Raw genomic sequence first — 19,076 nt, 5'->3', positions numbered from 1 at the left:
CATGGTTCATCTCAGCCCCTCCAGATTGGGGCTTTTTAACCCTGTGGTTCCCTGACCAGTAAAACAGAAAACAAACTAAAAACAAGAGTTCAACAGCTGATTCTCTGCAGGTATGTGGACTGCTACAGAACTTCATTAAAACTGGTTTTTACCACAAATGGCCCCCAAAGCCTTCTGTCTTAGGGAGGCGTATTTTCTATTTATCTCCTAAAACCCAGGCCGGCCTTGGCTCTCCCTTCCTCTGGGCCGTGTAGGAGCCTCCGCTCTTCCTGCCGTGTAAACCCAGCAGGTGTTTGCTTGTCCCCCACCAGGTCCTCATGGAGCATAAGGCCACTGTCCTCCAGAAGCACGTGCGGGGCTGGATGGCACGCAGGCGCTTTCGGCGACTGCGGGGTGCGGCCATCGTCATCCAGTGTGCCTTCCGGATGCTCAAGGCCAAGCAGGAGCTGAAGGCCCTCAAGATCGAGGCCCGCTCCGCAGAGCACCTGAAACGCCTCAACGTGGGCATGGAGAACAAGGTGGTCCAGCTGCAGCGGAAAATCGATGATCAGGTCAGCAGCCGGAGCTCCCTACCTGGGGTGGGGGACACCCTGGGGGGCATGTTTGAGAGAACTCCCCAGGGAACTGCGTGCACCAGGGACCTGAGGAAGCACAGATGTCCTGAGGGTGTCACCGCAGTCAGCAAGAACGGCCACTGACTATGGCAGACAGAGTAATGCCCACCCCCGCCAAGATGTTTGCATTGTGATCCCCGAGGCCTGTGACTGTGTGACCTCACATGCAAGTGGAACCTAGCAGAGGTGATGGAGTGAAGGGTCTTGTGATGGGGAGATGAGCCCCGATTATTTGCGCGGACCCCATATATTCACAAGGATGCTTGTGGGAGGGAGGCGAGAGGGTCAGATTTGGAAGAGAGGTGGTGGCAGAGGTTGGCGTGAGGCAGGGCCGTGAGCCAAGGACGCTGGGATCTCTGGGAGCTAGAACAGGCAGGACCGGGGTTTCCTGCTGGAGCCTCGTGGAGGAACACAGCCCTGCTTTGACCCGTTGAGACTTCTGACCTCCAGAACTGTAAGGTCAGAAGGTTTGTAGTGTTTCCATAGATTTATATTGCTGACTTAATGGTAATTTGTGGCAGCAGCGAGAGCAAGTGGCTACACTCGCCCAGAGTCATGGTTTCCTGCCCCGGTGGAGGCAGCCTGGGGTGGTAATGTGAGTGGACGTTTGGGGAGGGCTCGTTGAGCACCAGGCACCGTCCTAGTGCTTCGTCTCTCTTAGCCTGTTTAATCCTCACAGCAGCCCCAGAAGGGAAATAGTGTCATCCTCCTCTCTTTACAGGTGAGGGTCACTTGGGCAACAGTGGCAAGGCTGCGATCTGAACCCCATCGGTCCAGCTCTAAAGCCCACACTCTGCTCTTCTGCCTCTGTTGTGCTGCGTGGTGGGAAGAAGACTTGCTTTGGAATCAGAAAGATTCTAATTCAAATTCAGCTCTGCTGTTGCTTTAAAGTGAAGTGACTTGATTTCCCGCTCTGAGCCTCAGTTTTCTTATCCACAAAATGGGGCTGCTAGGGCTATAAGACAAGCAAGTGATTGAACATGCACCAAGGGTCTGGTTGCCCTGGGGAGCTCAGGAAGTGCTTACCACTCTTCTGTTCCTGCTTCTTCCTTTTCCTACCCTGGCCACCTTCTCCACCAGTCACACAAGTGACAGCTCACTGGTCAGGTCCCTGTGAGTGTGGAGTATGTGCAGGGAATTCAAACCAAGCACAGGACGCTGGGTACCCACGACCAGGTTGGAAAGATGAGGCAGGCCTCTGTGCACACAGGCGTGTACGCCCACTCTTTGGTGGCTCCAGTGGCCAGTCTTCCTTCATCCTCCTTTTAGGAACTTTATCTGGTGCTTGACCACTGCTGGTGCTCTGTTAGGCACGACAAGCAGAGGATGAGTCCGACACACATTGATGCTGTGTTACAAGGGGACAGTCTTCTTCCAGTGTGGCCAACAGCACTTCACCCCCAATGACATCCTGCGTACCCCCACATGCCGTGCCCTGTGACAGGCATTTTATGTTCACTCTCCTTTGGTCCCCAGTGGCTTTGTGAGGTCACTTCACAGATGAGGAAATGGTGGCTCTGGGATATCAAGTACTGGGCTGAGGTCACAGAATTAGAAAATTCTAGAGTCAGCATTCCAGCTGCCTTCTCTCTGATCTCACAGCCAGAAAGAGGATGACTAGGTTGGGTTTTTTGTTTGTTTGTTTTTTTACCCCCAACATCATTAAACTGTGAGCGCTTCCCTGGGCCTTGTCCTTGCCAGGATGGGTTCCCAGCCTTGAAAGCAGGCTCACGGCCACTTTGCTCATGCAGGGTGGCAAGATAACCAGAGGAGGAGGCTTCTGCAGTGCCCTCGAGGGCTTCAGGTGCTTCCTGAGAAAGGAAAGGAGAGGGAGAGAGCACAAAGAATGCGGGAGCAGGCTGCGTAGCATGGAGATGGAATTCGAGTTAGAGGCAGCAGGCATGGCCCCAGAGGTCCCGCCATTGTATCGCGTCTGTTCTCGGTGAGACAGTTGGGAAGCTTCACGTAACCCCAGTAGGGACAAGAACATAAATAAGCCATTTTATACCTAAACCACATGCCCCAGACAGCAGCCCAGAAGCAGTGCCCAGAGCATAGTAAAATGTTCTTGCATCTCTGCTTTTGTGAAAGACTGGACTTCCCAGGAAGAAGTGCTGTCCTGGGTGTTGGTGTTCCCTGTGTGAGTTCCACAGGGTGTCTTGTTGGCTGGGATCCTTAGTGGGGAAGCTCAGTGTGGGGCTGGGAGACACTGGGTACCTGGCCCCCTGCTCATCCCACGATGACAACGCCCAGGGGACAGGAGACGGAAGAATTGGCCATTTGAAAAACGCCAAGTCCAGGGAGGACCTAGGTATATTATTATTGTTGTTTTTGTGGCCATTGACAAAGGACCATGGAAGATATTTGTAGAGTCAAAACTTCCCAGTTTAGTTGGAGGGACTCAGTGCAGTGTAGTCGGAGGGACTCCCCGCCAGGAGCCCCACACGCTGCCTGGCCGCCGCAGCCCTTGGTTTCCAGCCGTTGGGCCCTGTGTTGGCTTTGCTGACTTCTGAAGTTAACTTGAGAGGTTAAAAATAAATCTGATACTTTACAACCCACGTGCTAGAACATCAAAAAGAAGCAGATTTAAAAGCCTATTTTTAAAAAGAGATTGTGCCTTAAGCTTCCTGCTTGGCAAACATCTGTGAGTGGTGGCAGGTGCTCTCTACCCCAGGCGGGGTGCCCTCTGTGCAGAGGGTGAGCAGAAGAGGCAGGAGGGTGGGATTAGAGCTTGCTTCCTGGTACCCCTCCCCGCATTGCCCGGATATATGCAACAGGCACCATCCGCATATGTTCATTTCTTTTATCCTCACCGTGGCCTGTTGAGATGATAATTCTCCCACTTTAAACTGAGGCACAGAGGTAGGCAGTCCACCCAAGCCCACACGCTGGGCAGTAGCATGGCTGGGATTGAAACCTGGTGGTCTGGTTCCAGAGAACATACTGGCCCCTCCAACCAAATGCAGGCTACCTGCACATCTGGAGACTCTCTGGACATGGGAGAATTCCTCAATCCAAGGAAGGCTTGGTTTTGTTTTGGGTTCCTTCGCATAAAGATGGCGTCGTCCTTGGCCCGATTGGCCTTTTACGGAGGGCTGTGTGATCCACTGTCAAAGGATGTGTGCTCTGTCGTGCGAGGAGGCGCCAGCATGATCACCGGCATGGTCCTGGCCCCAGGTCCTCAGAGATGCTTGGTGGGGCTAGCCATTTGGAATTGAATGTTCTTCTGTTCTGTTGTGCCTTGGAGACAACTCTGTTCACTGCTTTCCTGACACGCAAGGTTCTTAAGCCAGAAGGAGAGGTGAGGCAGAAACATCCCAAAGTACTTGTCAGAACAGCATGGGGTAGTGGACAAAGTCCCAGCTGGATGGAAGCCTGAGTTCTGTCTCCATTATATTTGCAACAAGACCAGACAGCTTGGGATTACAGCCGGATCTATACCTGGGCCTTGAGTTCTTTCAAAGAGATTGGCCCAAGATTTCTAAAGTAACTTCTAGCTCAAAAATTCACTGATACCATGATGTGGATAAAGCAGTGCTTCTGACTCCAGGCTGCACGGCACTGTAGGATTACCTGGGGGAAGTTTGTTTTTTTTTTAAGAGATGTCCCCACTGCCAAGAGGTCAGCAAAGGAGGAAACTAAAGAATAAAGCCAGGGTAAGCGTGCACCAAAATTCATGTCTAAGGCTTTGTGCACCTAGCTAAAGTGACAAGACACAAAACTGGCACCAAGTTCCCAAGCAAACAGAAAAAAGGAAATTAGAGTCTCACTTCAGTGGTCAGAGAACAGTTTAGGAGGATTGGAGCTGTCCCGGGTACTGAGACATCTTTCCTGCGGTTTTCGTCATCTGTGTATTTATAAGACACATCATCCTTCATAATATATTTCAACAATAAATACAGTGACAGTTCCTGGGACCATTTCTTATGGTGCCCCTGATGTAGGCCTGGGCTGTGACATGTTTCAGCCAAAATGATGTAGCCAGTGAACTTGGCTTTCTATCATTCTGGCTTTACTCAAGCACAACATGTAGAATGACCAGGCCAGTTGAGTCTACCATTTCTTTTACAATGAGGGTCAAGCTTATTAGACTTTTATGAGTACAATGCTGTATTTAAATATTTTGTCAGAAAAATCATGAGAGCATTCTATGGATTCAATTGGTAGCCTTTTAAATCGGTTTGACTCAATATGCTTAATATGCACTCAGTAGATACGTAAAATTAGTCGATATTTTGATTCACAAGAGCATCCAAATATATTTGAAAAAATAGTATAATTTGCAGCTTTATGACCTCCAGTGCCTCATTTTCCTTAACTGAAATGGGGATTTTAATCAGTCTCACTAACTAGGATATTCAGGAGTGAATGAGTTAGTGTATATATGAATTATGTAGTACAGTGCCAGCCAGGTAGTGCCAGGTAGCACTAGTAGCATGTGTGGAGCATATTACTTTTCATGATGCAGTCTTGCAATGATTCGCTCACCCCCTTCCCTAGGGGTCTGTAGGCCATTGATTGGGAACTACTTGAAACCTCTTCCATGCAGTTCTGCAGGTTGTACACTGCACAAGTGTGGTTGGCTGTGGGGACACATAGAGCCGAAGACCATCCTCTGCTCTGCTCATCTGGCTATGAGCTCTGGAGCATTGCTACCCTAAGGAAGAGGTGTCCACTTTTCTAAGCTGTGCACCCCTGGGCCCATGTTCCCCCAGAGAGGCAGCTCTATGGAGCTCATCCTCCTGGAGGTGGTGAATTTTCTGGTTCATACACAAGTGCTGTAGAGGTCCAGCAGAGTGCTTAGGACCATGGACCAGAGGAACAGGTGAATGCCATCTCCTTCAGGTGGGGAAACATTTCAAGCGTAAAAAATCTTACCAAGCAAATCTTTGAGAGGAAAAAAAATACGAGCTTTTGAGAAAGTAATGAACAACAGACAAGTTCCTTGTTGGCAGTTGAGGACAGATCTGTGTCCTTCAGTGGTAGAGGCAGAGAGAACATCCTCTGAGGATGTTTGAGGAAGCCGAAGAATATGGGTCTATCTGGAAATCCCCATGCCCTGCTGTTAGGAACAGGCCCTCACTTGCAGGACACAGCAGACCAGGTCTCCCGGTCACACCAGCAAAGGCAGCCCTGAGGAGCTCAGCCTGCCATTGCACGGAGGGTTTCTGGGATCTGTGAGGGAGAAGGTGCACCACACCACCTGCCGTGTCAGGCTTAGCTGCATAGCTGTGAGCACATGACGTGGACATCAGGAGTGATAAGAGGGGGATCTGCTGGGCTCTTCTGGGGTGTTCCTTTCTGAAATCGTACCTCCGGGACATGAACTGTGCAGCTGCAGTGAGTCCCCAGTGATTATATTTGGATGCTGCTGATGAATTAAGGAGCTGGCCAGGTGCTGCTGTTAGGAGTCTCCCCACTACCTCCAGGGGCCAGCAGAGTATTCAGAGCTCCTCTGCTCGGGACTCCCTGCAGAGCTGAGTGAAGGCGACAGCCCCTGTTTTTTGGGCACTTACTATGTGCCAAGCACCGGCAAAGCACTAGATCTCCCTGCATCTGGATAAAAACTCCAAGGAAAGACTTACTATCAGTCCGCCTTGCACACGCAAGGGAGCTGGGGCACAGAGAGGTGGAAGGACCTGATCAGACGACACAGCTGATCTAGGGTAGAGCTGGCATAGGAACACAGGTCTGTCTGCCTCCAGCCACTCACTCTGTCCTGAGTCCTGTGTCCACCTGGGTGTCAGAAGCCACAAAGAGCTAGCCTCCCAGAAGAACACATTTTCTTTGCATAGGGGTTCTAGGTTGTCCTCTGTGTTCATAGTAGGTTGCCATTATCTGCCTGTCTGCAGAACATAGTTCGTCCTCACATTCTTCCAGAGGAGCAGGCTGTGCCTGTGCTCCTGTCCACCACCACACTTTGTGCCTCCTTCCATATCCCACACTAGCTCCAGCTAGAAACACCCACCGCCCAGTCCTCTGCGCCACTCTCCTGGTGATGTGACCCAAGTGTGCCACCTGGAGGTGACACTCCACTCCCAGGCCGAGTGGGGAAAAGTTGACCTGACTTGTCTTCTCCCTGAACCCACTTCTTGGGCAGGGACCCTTCAGCCTCTGGGGTGGGGGACCCAGGCCAGGGTTGGGGTGGGAGGTACAGACAGGACTGAGTTTTCTCAACAGATGACCTCTAACTGGATTTCTTGTGATTACTTCCAGCAAGGCTGGCTGCCAGAACAGACCTAGGGTGATGTCAGGCTGTAACCAAAGGTGTGCCTGGACTGTATGAGGATCTCTCTCTCTGCAGTCTCAAAGCAAGCCACGCTCTGCTTGAACTCCCACAGCAGGTCTCGGGCTGGAGGTCCCACAGCAGGCATGGCACCCTCCGGGGTCCGCCAGCCTCTGTTCTGCTACTCTGCACAGCTTTTCCATGAAGCTTCATTCCTGATGCCCCAGCTTACTGGTGTTTCAGCCAACAGCTCTGGTCTACAAGGAGCTCACCAGAGAGCAGCCAATGAAGAATAATGAGTGACAATCTGTTGCTTACTTGGAGAACCCCTTCTTCCCTGTCCCCACTGGCCACTCTCAGCTGCTCCTCTCGCCTCCTGGAGCATGAGGTTTTGCCTGTGTTGACACGAGCTGTTGATACTGGTTCTGGGTCCTCGGTGCTCCCTCTGTGTGAGCCCATCTGGGGTGCTGTCCCCTTCCAAATCTGCACCGGGCACACTGGGGGGCTGCTCGCTTGCCTGTTGTTGGTTTGCGTGTCCAGTCCGCGGGGACACAGCACAGGCAGAATCTGCGGGAGCCTCCATGTGTGGCGTCAGAGTCCGCCAGGGCAAGCTGACAGGTGGCGAGAAGGATCCCTTGGCCCCATGGAGGGCCTCCTTGGAAGAGGGGATGCTGAAGGGGTCCTTTGTCTCAGAGCTAGCGATTAGGTTGCAGTGTTTTGTGCCAGCGAGTCCAAGGGCGGGAGGGCCCCTTGTGAAAGACCACGAAAACCTGAAAAGCAAAGGCTGCAGATCTGTGAAGCCAGCTATTAAATTGTTCCGACAATTTAAAAATGGGCTGTGAGGTCTGTCCAGCCACACACACAAGACTGACCGCCGTCAGCCAGCTTCCAGCTCTGCCACTGCTCACGGACGCTTCTTGAACGTCCCTTCAGTGAGTTCTTTCTTTCCCTCTCTTGCCTCCAGGTTCCCAACAGAGTTCTGCTGGGGGATGCCAGGAGAGCACTCAAGCGTGCTGTGATTGCAAACTCGAATTCCACGTTGGAAGCTCCTTCCTTAATTGCCTTCGTGGTTTCTGCCTGCCTCTATAACCTTGCTCTCCGCTCTTTCTCCTCTCTCCTCCTCTGCCGGGGCGCTCACAGAATAAAGAGTTCAGGACGCTGTCGGAGCAGCTGTCGGCGGTCACCTCCACGCACACCATGGAGGTAGAGAAGCTGAAGAAGGAGCTGGCCCGCTACCAGCAGGGCCACAGCGGGGACAGCAGCCTGAGGCTGCAGGAGGAGGTCGAGAGCCTGCGGGCTGAGCTGCAGAGAGCCCACTCGGAGCGCAAGATCCTGGAGGATACCCACACCAAGGAGAAGGATGAGCTGAAAAAGGTATGTCAAGGCCGGAGGGAGCGCCGTGGCAGTGGGCGGGCTAACAGAGCACCCCTTCAGGGCGGTTTCTTCCTCCTCCTCTAAAATTGCCCTGGGCTTCACTGGGGCTTGTGCCCAGGAATGGACCTTCTCTCTGTATTTAGACGTAAAGTGCTCACGTGCTAGGGGAGCCCACACGAACCCGTGTTCATCCACCTAAGACATGTTGATCAAATTTTGCCTTTAACTGAACGCAGTGGCATCCCCTGAAAGGAGTGCCCGTATGAGTTTTGAGCATCCTTCTCATAGCCTAGAGTTAGCCGCTGAGTCAGCTCTGTGGCCCGCGTCTTCGTAAGCAAGAGGCACGGTACAGAGCTGCTGGCTTTTCTTGACATCGCAGGAATTAGGGCAACCTCGTAGTAATCTTACTTGGGGTATTTGCCTTAAGTTTCTGTGGATAGCCTCAGCCTGCCTCACGCATTCTGGCTGGTGGGCTCTCTAGGTTATCTCTGTATTCCATAAATTAGAACTTCCCAAGATTCATCCCTACTTCCCCAACTCAAAAGTCAGATTTCCTTCTCCTCAACTAGGTGAACTGTTCAAGCCAGGGAATGCCACATGCTTTTCGGAGAGTCTCCTATGGACGCAGGCCACTGCTGTCTGCTCCTGCGTCTCTGCAGTGACCCGCAGCCCACAGGCCAAATAGCACCTTGCCTACTTGTTCCATGCCTCCAGTACTGGACAGTCATGGGGTTTGAGAAACTAAGGAAGGGGAGGGATTCAGTGTTTCTAATGTCAGAATAACTTTGAGTGTTTAAGAATTAGAGCCGTGGACGCCTGGGCGACTCAGTCAGTTAAGCATCCCACTCTTGGTTTCAGCTCAGGTCATGATTTCATGGGTCATGGGATCCAGCCCCACACTGGGCTTCATTCTCAATGGGGAGTTTGCTTGAAGATTCTTTCCCTCTGCCCCTCCCCCGACCTGTGTATGCTCTCTCTCTCTTTCTCAAATATTTCATAAAAAGAGCAGACAAGAGGCACCTAGGTGGCCTTACTTGGTTGAGTGTCTGACTCTTGGTTTTGGCTCAGATCATGATCTCGGGGTCATGACATCAAGCCCCGTGTCAGGCTCTGTGCTCAGTGCAGTGTCTGCTTGAGGTTCTCTCCCTCTGCCCCTCCCCCTGCTCTCACATGCTCACTCTCTCAAATAAAATCTTAAAAGAAAAGAAAAGAAAAGCTGGCTAACTGCCACCACAGAAAGTGTTCTGGCGTAGACATTGAAATGGCCAGATTCTGCTCCCTGTCCTGCCATTACCAAGTCACATGGGAAAGCTTACTGGCCTTAGTTCCTTCAGCTGTTTATTATTTTTTTTAAGTGTAGATTATCTCTCAGGATTCTTCTGGACATTTAACTGGCCAACTCCATGAGACGGTATTTGGGGGCTCTAGAAGAAAGGACCCCAACCTGCTCTATAGAACATCCCTCTTCCTCTGCCCCGTTACCTTCTCCTGGCCCGAGCCCTCAGGCCCGGTTGGGGAGCATGCAGACTGCCATGTGGATGCAATCCCAGAGAGCGGTTGGGCCGGCCCGTGGTGAGCTTGCCTAACACAGTCTCCCTGTCCCAGGCTGAACTTCCGACCACCGGCCACTGCTTTGCCTGGGCCCGGGGATTTCCCTAGCATCAGAGACAGGGTCCACGTGCGGATTGGGTGATGAATACAGTGACACGTGGGGCTTCCCGGAGCAGGCGGCCAGCCTAGCCAAGGAAAGTGGGAGCTTCTGGCCCCCATGTGTCACCAGGCAGACCTGCCTGCGCACCCACCACGAGGCCAGATGTGGACTTCATTCTTTGGGAGAAAGCATGTGGTACTAGGAAGCTCCCATTACAATGTAGCTATAAGCCTGTAACCCACAAACCGTGGAATTCTTCCCTGTGTCTACTGGCTCTGGGAACAAATGGACGGTGACCCTTCCGTGTGATGAAAAAACAAGGCAGGGGAATCCAAAGGCAGAGAAGAAGCCAGGATTAGAACTGGAAACCCTTGAGATTAGTGACTCTGGGAGAAAAACAAAAGCAAGTTCCCTGCATGGGCCCCTGATTGAGGTGAAGCATGTGGGAAGTCTTCACCCAATGAACCCACAAAAACCTGGGTATCTCCTGTCTCCATGCCACAGAGAGGCCTCGACTCCTCAGCCACCGAGCCTCCCTACCTGCTTCCTCTTGGGCACTGCGGCTTGAGGACTCAGCGCTCTAAAAATGTCAGCGTCGAGCCTTGTCCTAAGGGTTTGTGATAGGAAACTGTTCCTGGGCACAGCATAACATTTTCTCCTTACAAAAATGTTTCCTGGGGGTGTGTTGAGTTAGTTCGTAAACACAATGAGAACTTGGAACTGCCAAGAGAAAACAATTCAAGGACACCGGAAGGAGGAGAACAGGCACAGAGGCAGAGAAGGAAAAGCACCTTCTCTGACTCCACAATGTGGAGCCAGTCCTCAGCTGGGAACAGGAGAGAGAACAGGCCCCAGATGATTCATGAGGCGCAATGTCCACCCCCTCCAAGAAGAGAGAAAGTGGAAGCAAAGTGACCTCCTTCTCCAGGGTCTTCCAGAACTTTCTATTCTGGAGGCCATGGAGAGTAGGTGGGGAGAGGGGCTAGCTTTTATTCCACACCACCCCCCTTCGTCTTTTGTCTCTGGTCAGGGTTTAATATTTATCAAAGGCACTGTGTCCAATATTAACAAATGCTGAATAACCAGACAGTTGGTTTCCTCTCAGGCTTGTCTGGAGGCTGCTGTGCCCTGAACAAGATTGATGAGACAGTCAGAGCACCGTGAGGAGCCGACCGCGGGTGGATGTTAATTAATGGGTTTGATATGGCCGTCAGCCAATGCTTTATTGGAGCCGGGGGCCTGGAAAACCTTGGGCTTCCCACCACTGACCATATTCATTGTCTGGCCACAGGGCTATGCTGCCTCCAGCTGGGAGATGCTGGGTCTCCCTGAGGGCAGGACCCCTCCCCGCCCCTCCTCCCCTGTGGCTGCAGACCTGGGGCAGCCCCCACCCCAGGCACATGTCCACACATACCCTCTCCGCTAAAGGTCTCTGCCCTAGGGACCTCTCCCCAGGGCAGTTGCACCCAGGCTGTCAGCCTCCCCTCCTCTTAGCTTGTGTGATGGGTTCATTTTCTAAAGCTCTCCGTGACCCCCGTGCTGACCATCGTGTGCAGCTGTGCTTTCTGGGATGGTGGAGTTGTTCCGTGTCCGTGATGGCAGAGACGTGGCCCCCAGGGCTATCCTTGATGTTCAGTTATAACTCATTATCCAGAATCGGCCCCAGCACTTGCCTGGTGGAGCCAGCAAGGCAGGGCTCAGTGCGGGTGTGCGGGCCCTGGCTCTGAGCAAGGGTCCCTGATGCTTGGGAGGGGCAGAGAACAGCGTCTAGGTATGGGTGCTCAGTAGCTGAGCTTAAGTTGTACCTCATCTGTCCCAGATCTGCGGGCCACTAGTTACGGACCTTGGGAAGTTCCAAGGTCAAGGTTTTGAGTTTTTCCAATAGAAGGGGAGAGAGCTGACTTGGGATAGTGGGATTCTCACAGTGGGTTGTTTTGAGTCTTTCTTTCCCTAAAGATGCGGAGAAGACTTCTCTGGCCAGTGGAGACACACAGTTGTGCTCCCAGAGCTCCAGGGCTTGTGGTGTGTAAGGAGGCTGCTGGTGGTTAGAATGTGGACCCCACGCCCACTGTGTGGAAGGACATCACCTTGTGGAAGACAGGTTGAAAGTCCAGGCCCTTTATTCACTGAACAGATAGTTTTGGGGTGCCTGTGTGTATTAGGGACTGTTCTACACACTAGGGCAAAAGGAAATGATATTTTTAAAGTCCTTGTCATTCTTACGGAGCTCAAATATTGGGGGCTATGAGAAAATGTACAGACAGGAACCAAATACAGATTATCTGTCATGTGCCATAAAGAAAAATAAAGCCTAGTGAAGGGGATAGAGCGGGACGTGGGGGCAGGGAGAGGTATGGTTTTGCTTCTAGTGGCCAGAGACCGTCTGAGGCTGAGCCATGAGCCTTTCTAGGGGCAGGTAACAAGTGCAAACAGCAGGTGCCTAGGCCCTGAGGTAGGAGTAGGCTGGACAGTTTTGAGGATCTACAAGGAGGCCACTGGGCAGAGGCAGAGTGAATGCGGAAGGAGGAGGACAGATTGGGAAGGACCATCTGACCTCGAAGGACTTCCTGACCTTGAGGGCACCATTAGCTATGGAGCAACCACAAAGAACTGCTGTCTTAGGCACTAGGCTCTAGAGTGCACACTAGTTCTCTCCTGCCCTGAGTGTCTTCCTGTCACTCTTCTATGGGAACCAGTCGTCTGCAGCCTGCTGTAGACTGTTGACATCACCATTCTTCATATGCCAGCCTTCTGCACCGTCGGGACACATGGTAGCATAGTAGTTCACTGCGGGGCCTGCACCCAGACTGCTTGGGGCAAAGGTCAGCTATACCCCCTGCCTGGCTGTATGGCCTTTGACAAGGTCTCTAACTTTTCTGTGCCTTAGTTTCCCTACAAGCAAACATGGATGGTACCTATGTCAAAGTAGTAAATCGATTTATAACTGTGCTCGAGACATAGCAATAGCTCAGTAGATGCTCACTCTCCCCTCACCTGTAACGTGTGGAGGTCGTGCTCTCCTACCTGATCCTGCATGGACCCCACCCTCATTCTCAGGCCCAGGCCTTGGCACAGTGGAGGCTGAATGACAGGAGGAGCACCCAGGATGCAGGGCCCAGGGGTCTGGACTCTGCTGGGGCCTCCATGGGGCTCTTGTGTGAATGGTGGCACAGCCGCTTCCTTCTAACAGTGAGGGCGTCCTCCCGTGGCTTCGTCTCTCTCGCTGTGTTCCTGCCTGATACAGCCGTGCGCCCCAGGTGAGCTCCCACTCTGTTTCTGCACAGTCCTCTGGGGGGGGTCTCTTCGTCCTCACCTCTCTCTTCCCTCTTGAGGCCCTCTTCCCTTTGACCAAATAACTCCCCACGTAGAATGTGCTTGCCATTTACCTTCCTCTCAGGACAGACCAGAAACCCTGTCAGGAATTTGCAGAATTAGAAGTGTCGCCCCTTCCAAGGGCCATGCCTGTAACTTTCTACTAGATGATCCGTGCATGGCAGGGAGGACCAGGGACTCGCGACTCATTGTTGGGGCCCAAGAACCTTTTCTGATAGGCGCCATCTAACCAGTTCTTCCCGTGGTTTTCTACTAGAAACCTTGCCCTTGGCCCTTTTTACAGATTAAATTTTAACTCGGAAAAAGACAAAATCAAAAGCTCAGAGATAAATTCATATCCCTGAAGATTAATTAGTAAAGACAGTTCTTAAACATGAAGCTGGGATATTTGTTTCATTTAGCTTAGCAGGAACTAAATTAGCCTCGTCGTGATGGGATTTAGCCTCAGCATTGGTTCTGATGAATTGTCCCAAGTAACCTTGTAGAAGAAACCCTCCCGGTAACACTGCCCTGCAAGCAGGGAGACCCACCTGCCCCCGCCCCCTGCCCCAGCCCAAGAGAAAATGGAGCTCCTAAATGATGTTTGAGTCGCAAACCCGAGCAAAGGTATTCTTTATCATGCTGAAGGGAGCACACCTGCCTGGTTCTGTGTTCAGTGTCTTTCCCTCTAGCCTGCATTCCTGACCGCTGGCAGAAGGGAGGCCATTTAGCTGCAGAAGTTTGTCACCTGCTGTGCCTGCGAGTGGGCTAGCTGACGGGGAAGACGGAGGGGTGGCCAGTAGCTGGGGACATGTGATGGGGAAGCGTTCGCGCTGCCCTCCCCGGGTGCGGAGCGGAGTGTGGGCTTGAAGAGCTGGAGCGTGGGCCTACCTCCAGAGTTGTGCAGGCAGGAAGAAAGCAAAGCTCCCAGTTGTCTCTGTAATGTATGGCTCAGAATACCAAAGCTGGGGGCCTCAGGGGCCTGCCCGCATGACTCAAAGCCTTGGAGGGAGACGGAGGGAAGAAAGGAGACTCTGGCACAGTAGAACAAGTCAGAGGGTACATGCCGTTGACCGTGGCTTGTTCCCACAAGTCTCCCCCTTGATCATAAGTGGTTGCAATAAAGTTACTGTTCTGAGACTACCTTCCCAGGAGTGGGGATTTGGGGTCCCACCTAGTGGTGGTGGCAGGCACACTGTCCTGCCCAGGCCTGCCTGACTTCTGTGTTCCCTTGCAGAAGGACGATGACTGACTGTAGATGCCCCAAGGAAGGGGGAATGAGGACGGGGAGGGAGCTGGGACGCCTGCGCGGCTGGCCACGTGCCCTGGAAGCCATCTGCGTTTTCAGGGAGTGAGTCCCAGGAAGCAGGCTGGTGACCTGACGCACGGTGACTCAACCGGGTCACTCAGAGGCTCCAGCCCTGTGCCTCGTTCCTTGGCCGAGGGTGACCGGAGTCCTGCCCTCTGGACATGATGCCAGGTGGAGCTTCACGTGAGGCAGCATCCAGGTGTTCTTTGTCGCGCCACGCCCCTCGTGGTTTCTTCTGAGGGCTGTTTTCAGCATGTGCTTTGAGGAATGGGAAGCTATTCTGAGGATTTGCCAAGCTAACTTAAATGTGCTATTGGGGTGAGCTGTCTTCAGTGAGAGGAAATCAGATATGCTCCAGGAGTGTGTTTTTTTTCCCCCAGATTGTGTTTCTCTTTAGTCGTTTGATTAAGCAGCGCCTGCGTTCTAGATGTTTTAATCAACCATAAACCCATTCATTTGAGAACCAAACAAAACAAACAAAAACTAAAGGAACCTTTTTTTCCCAACTGAGGAAAGCACAGGCCCCTTGACTGGAGCTGCAGGCTCCTCGCGGGCTCGGGCGTGTCGGGTGTGACATGCCACCTGGGCCCAGGCTGAGCAGGTAGGTGAGGCTACAGAGCAGCCTGGCTGGGTCTCCGGAGGGACAGGCAGGCCCTGTAAGCTGAGCACGGTGCTGGGGGGCTCGCCCCACACCTGCAGGATAGGAGGCCTTCCTGGAAGAATGAACCACGGGCCAGAGCTAGACAAGGAGGAGAAACCCCCGCAGGAAGGCTGGGGAAGAGAACTCAGCGGGGGGAGTAGGGTGGAAACCAGAACCAGGAGAAGCTGGGCCCTGCTCGGGCCATTTTAGGGAGGTGTGTGGAGGAGTTGAGTTTATCCCGAGGACAAAGGGAGTGAAGCATTCTCCAGTTCTCACTTCTGCTCCCCACCCAGCCTCGTCCTTTCTCAGCTACCCACCGCAACCCCCCTCCAAACCACACATTAGCACCGCAGCACCGTTCCGCTCCCAAACCATGGCTACCGCCGTCCCTCTGCCCCAGGTTCTCTTTCCACCTAGAGCTCCCTCGGCTCCCTGCAAATCCCGCGTGTCTGATTGAGACAACCTGCAACTCCCCGGGGAGCTCCTGGGGCCTCCCTCTGTTCCTTGTGACCTCCGTTTATCCTAAATCCCCTTGTAGCAGTGGTTCCTTGCCCACAAGGAACCTTCGGCAATGTCCGGAGACCCTTCGGCGGTCACAGCTGGCTTGAGGGCAGGGGAGCCGCAGAGTCACCGGGACCTGGTGGGTAGAGGCCAAGATGCCGCAGAGTGTCTCACAGGACAGCACTCCCAGCCAACAACAAAGATTCTCTAGCCTAACATGTCCATGGTGCCACAGCTCAGAAACCCCACGGACAGAAGTCTGCCTCGGACCTTCTTGGTTTTCTGCTGCCACACACCTGTCCCTCGCTCCTGCCGAGGGACACGGTCTCAGAAGGCGGCTACCCGGAGTGTTGCTCACTTTGCCTCCCCAGCTCCTGGCATGGAGAGTCATGTCAGGAAGGGTCTGATGGACGAGGGACGGCTTTGCCGTGTGTCCACCCGGGGGGCTAGAACGAGGCTCGGTGCGCGGCCGCCCAGATCGGTAAAGGGCGTCGCTCGGAGCCACTGCTTCTGGAGCCGTCCCTCCCCGGCAGAGGAGGCTGCAGTATCCGCAGACACACACATCAGCTGTGTTCATCACAATAGGCAGTAACTGGCTGATGAAGAAGAATGTGGTGCTGTTAGTTACATGCATCAGTCTTTTTACCAGCCTTTTCTCGTTGGGAATCCTGGGGTGGGGGTGGGGGGGCAGCAGAGCACACCCGTCTCACTGACTCCACGAAAGGGCTCATACTCTGGCTGGTGGGCGTGGGCTCTGTGAGAGACCCAGAGCGGGGTCAGGGTGACCCGCAGTGGGCAGAGCCTCGCTGCTGGAGCTCGGAGCCCTGCATCCGCAGAAGAACTCATGCTAGAAACCGAGTCCATCTGAATGAAGAGAGAATAAAAAGCAGCAACACTGTGTGGCAGAGAAGGGACAGCTTCCTGGAACAGAGTTTTTAGCCACCTGTTGAAGGACGTTGAAAACTCTGAAATTGGAAGGCTCTGGATTGTCTAAAAAGACTGTCGATGAAGTAAGTACTTGGAGCTTTTTGTAAGCCTCCAAAGATGCTGTGCATCTGCAGTTCTCTCTCTGCAGCCGTGGACGCCAGCCGTCTGCGGATCCGTCTGTCCCCCCGAGTAGCAGACGCACCTGAGACAGTTGCTGCCTTCCGAGCCCCCACGGAGGTGGGAGGGCAGGGGACCCCACTCCTGGACTCCAGCCTTGTTGAAATTCTCTCCTGACCCTTCCCACACCATGCTGAGCATTGCAGGGGAGGTGGGGGGAGAAGCTGTCCTCTTACCTCACCTCCCTTAAGCTGAACTTCAAACTGGGGGGAAGGGAGGGTAGCATTTACTCATAAATAGTTGAAATTCAGACATCAGGAAGGTTTCTGCCCCTTAGCAAGAATCCCTGGGACCTCCTTTCTTGCTTTTACTGCCACAGGGCTCTGGCAGAGTCTGAAAGGTGTTTCTCTGATGGGGATGCAGGTTGGTCCATCAGGGACCTATCTCCTAGACAATGGTCCCTGGAGGTCACCCTCTAGGCTCAGCTACAGTGAACATGGTGTTGTGCCAAGGATACCTTTCTACACAGGCTGGGAGGAGTCCTAACCTCTCCCCCTACCCCCGCCACCACCGGTAAATCATGAAATGTACCAAACATGGCAGAGGCGAGGACTTGAACCGGGGAAGAGGTCATTCATTGCATCACTCACCAGTCTTGGGGCTGTGTGTGGAGAAGCTGGTCCCTCAGAGGCTGTCTGATACTCCCCGTTTCATCTCCCATCATGCTGAGCACAGGGGACTGTGCTCAGTGGATTGGCTTATTTGTGGAACAATTTTTAGTAGCTTTATTGAATATAATTCACAACCCGTTGTTTACCCATTTAAAGTGTACGATTCAGTATTTTTAAAATAGTTTTACAACTATTGCAGAGTCTAATTTTAGAATATTTTTATCCCCCCCCCCCCCAAAAAAAACCTCTGTATCCATTAACAGTCACACCCTCTTCAACCCCCTCACTCCCCACCCCAGCCTTAGACAACTGCTCATCTTCTGTCTCTATGGATCTGCCTGTCCTGGACATTTCATATAAATTGCATATAAATGGAATCATACCATATGTGACCTTTGTGACTGGCCTTGTTCACTGAGCATCATGTTTTCAGGATTAATCTGTGTTGTAGCATGGACCAGTACTTTATTTTTCTTTCTTTCTTTTTTAAAAAAGATTTTCTTTGACACAGAGAGATCGATAGTGAAGGAGGGGGAGAGAGCAGGGAGAGTGGGAGAGAGCAGAGAGCCCGATTGCGATTGCAGGGCTTAATCCCAGGACCCCAGGATCAAAGACCTGAGCCAAAGGCAGACGCTTAATGACCAAGCCACCCAGGTGCGCCTTTATTTCTCTTTATTGCTAAAAAGTATTTCATCACCGGGACCCGCCACAGTTTGTTCATTGGTTCATTGATGGACATTTGAACTATTTCCACTCTGTGGCCCTCTTGAATAATGCTCCTGCAGCCATCGGTGTACATGTTCTTGTGTGGACATGGGTTTTCCTTCCTCCTGGAAACCTAGGAATGGAATGGTTGGTCTTACTAGAGTTAAAATGCAACTTTCGAGGAGCTTCCAAAGCTGCTGCACTGGTTCCTATTGCCTCAGGGGGAGACGAGAATTCAGGTTTCTCCACATCCTCACCAACACATGTAATTCTCTTTTAGTATCCTAACATCATGGTATACGTGAGGTGATAAATCATTGTGACCTTGGTTTGCCTTTCCCTCATGACGTTGAACATTTTTGTCGTGTGCTTATTGACCACATAAGTGTCTATTCAATTTTCCCCCCATTTTTTGATTGGATTTCTTTTTATCTGTTGAGTTGTAAATACTCTGTATATTCAGGGTCCAAGTCCCACCTCAGATAAATAATTTACAAATATCTACTCTCATACTTGGGTTGCCCTTTGCCTTTGATAGTATCCTTTGAAGCATGGAAGTTCCCAATTGGGATGAAGTCCAACTTAAATGTTTTTTCCTTTGGTTGCTTATGCGTTTGGCGTTGTATTAAGAAACCATTGACTAATCCCAGGTCACAGGGGTTTGCTTCTATATTCTCTGCCAAGAGTTTTATAGTTTTAACCCTTACATTTAGGTCTTTGATACAACGTCAGCTTGTTTTTGTATATAGTGTGAGGTAGGAGTCCAATTTTGTTTTGTGTGTGGACATCCAGTTGTCCTAGCCATTTGTTGAGAAGACTATTCTCTCCTCATTGAACTGTTTTTCTTCTTCAGTTGCCTATCTAGAATCTCTAGTACAGCGTTGACTGGTTTCGTCGAGAGCAAGCATCCTCGTGTTTGTCCTGACCATGGATGCAAAAGGCAGTCTGTGTTTCACCATAAAGTCTAACGTCATGGGTTTCTTCAGATGCCCTTTCCACGTCCATGTCACAGAGGGGGGGCCGCGGTGT

General features: G+C 52.1%; 1 protein-coding gene across 1 annotated transcript in view; it reads left to right on the top strand.

Annotated features, from left to right (window-relative positions):
- MYO5B (myosin VB) overlaps positions 1–19,076 on the top strand; it is a 340,313-nt gene that overhangs the window by 278,635 nt on the left and 42,602 nt on the right. Inside the window, exons 21-22 of the mRNA XM_059409632.1 lie at positions 312–551; positions 7,981–8,214. Of these exons, the coding sequence (XP_059265615.1) occupies positions 312–551; positions 7,981–8,214 (474 nt within the window). The remainder of the gene's footprint in view (positions 1–311; positions 552–7,980; positions 8,215–19,076) is intronic.

Source organism: Mustela nigripes, chromosome 8, assembly GCF_022355385.1.
Source record: "Mustela nigripes isolate SB6536 chromosome 8, MUSNIG.SB6536, whole genome shotgun sequence".
Classification (NCBI taxonomy): Eukaryota; Metazoa; Chordata; class Mammalia; order Carnivora; family Mustelidae; genus Mustela; species Mustela nigripes.
This window is presented reverse-complemented; position numbering and strand designations above follow the sequence as displayed.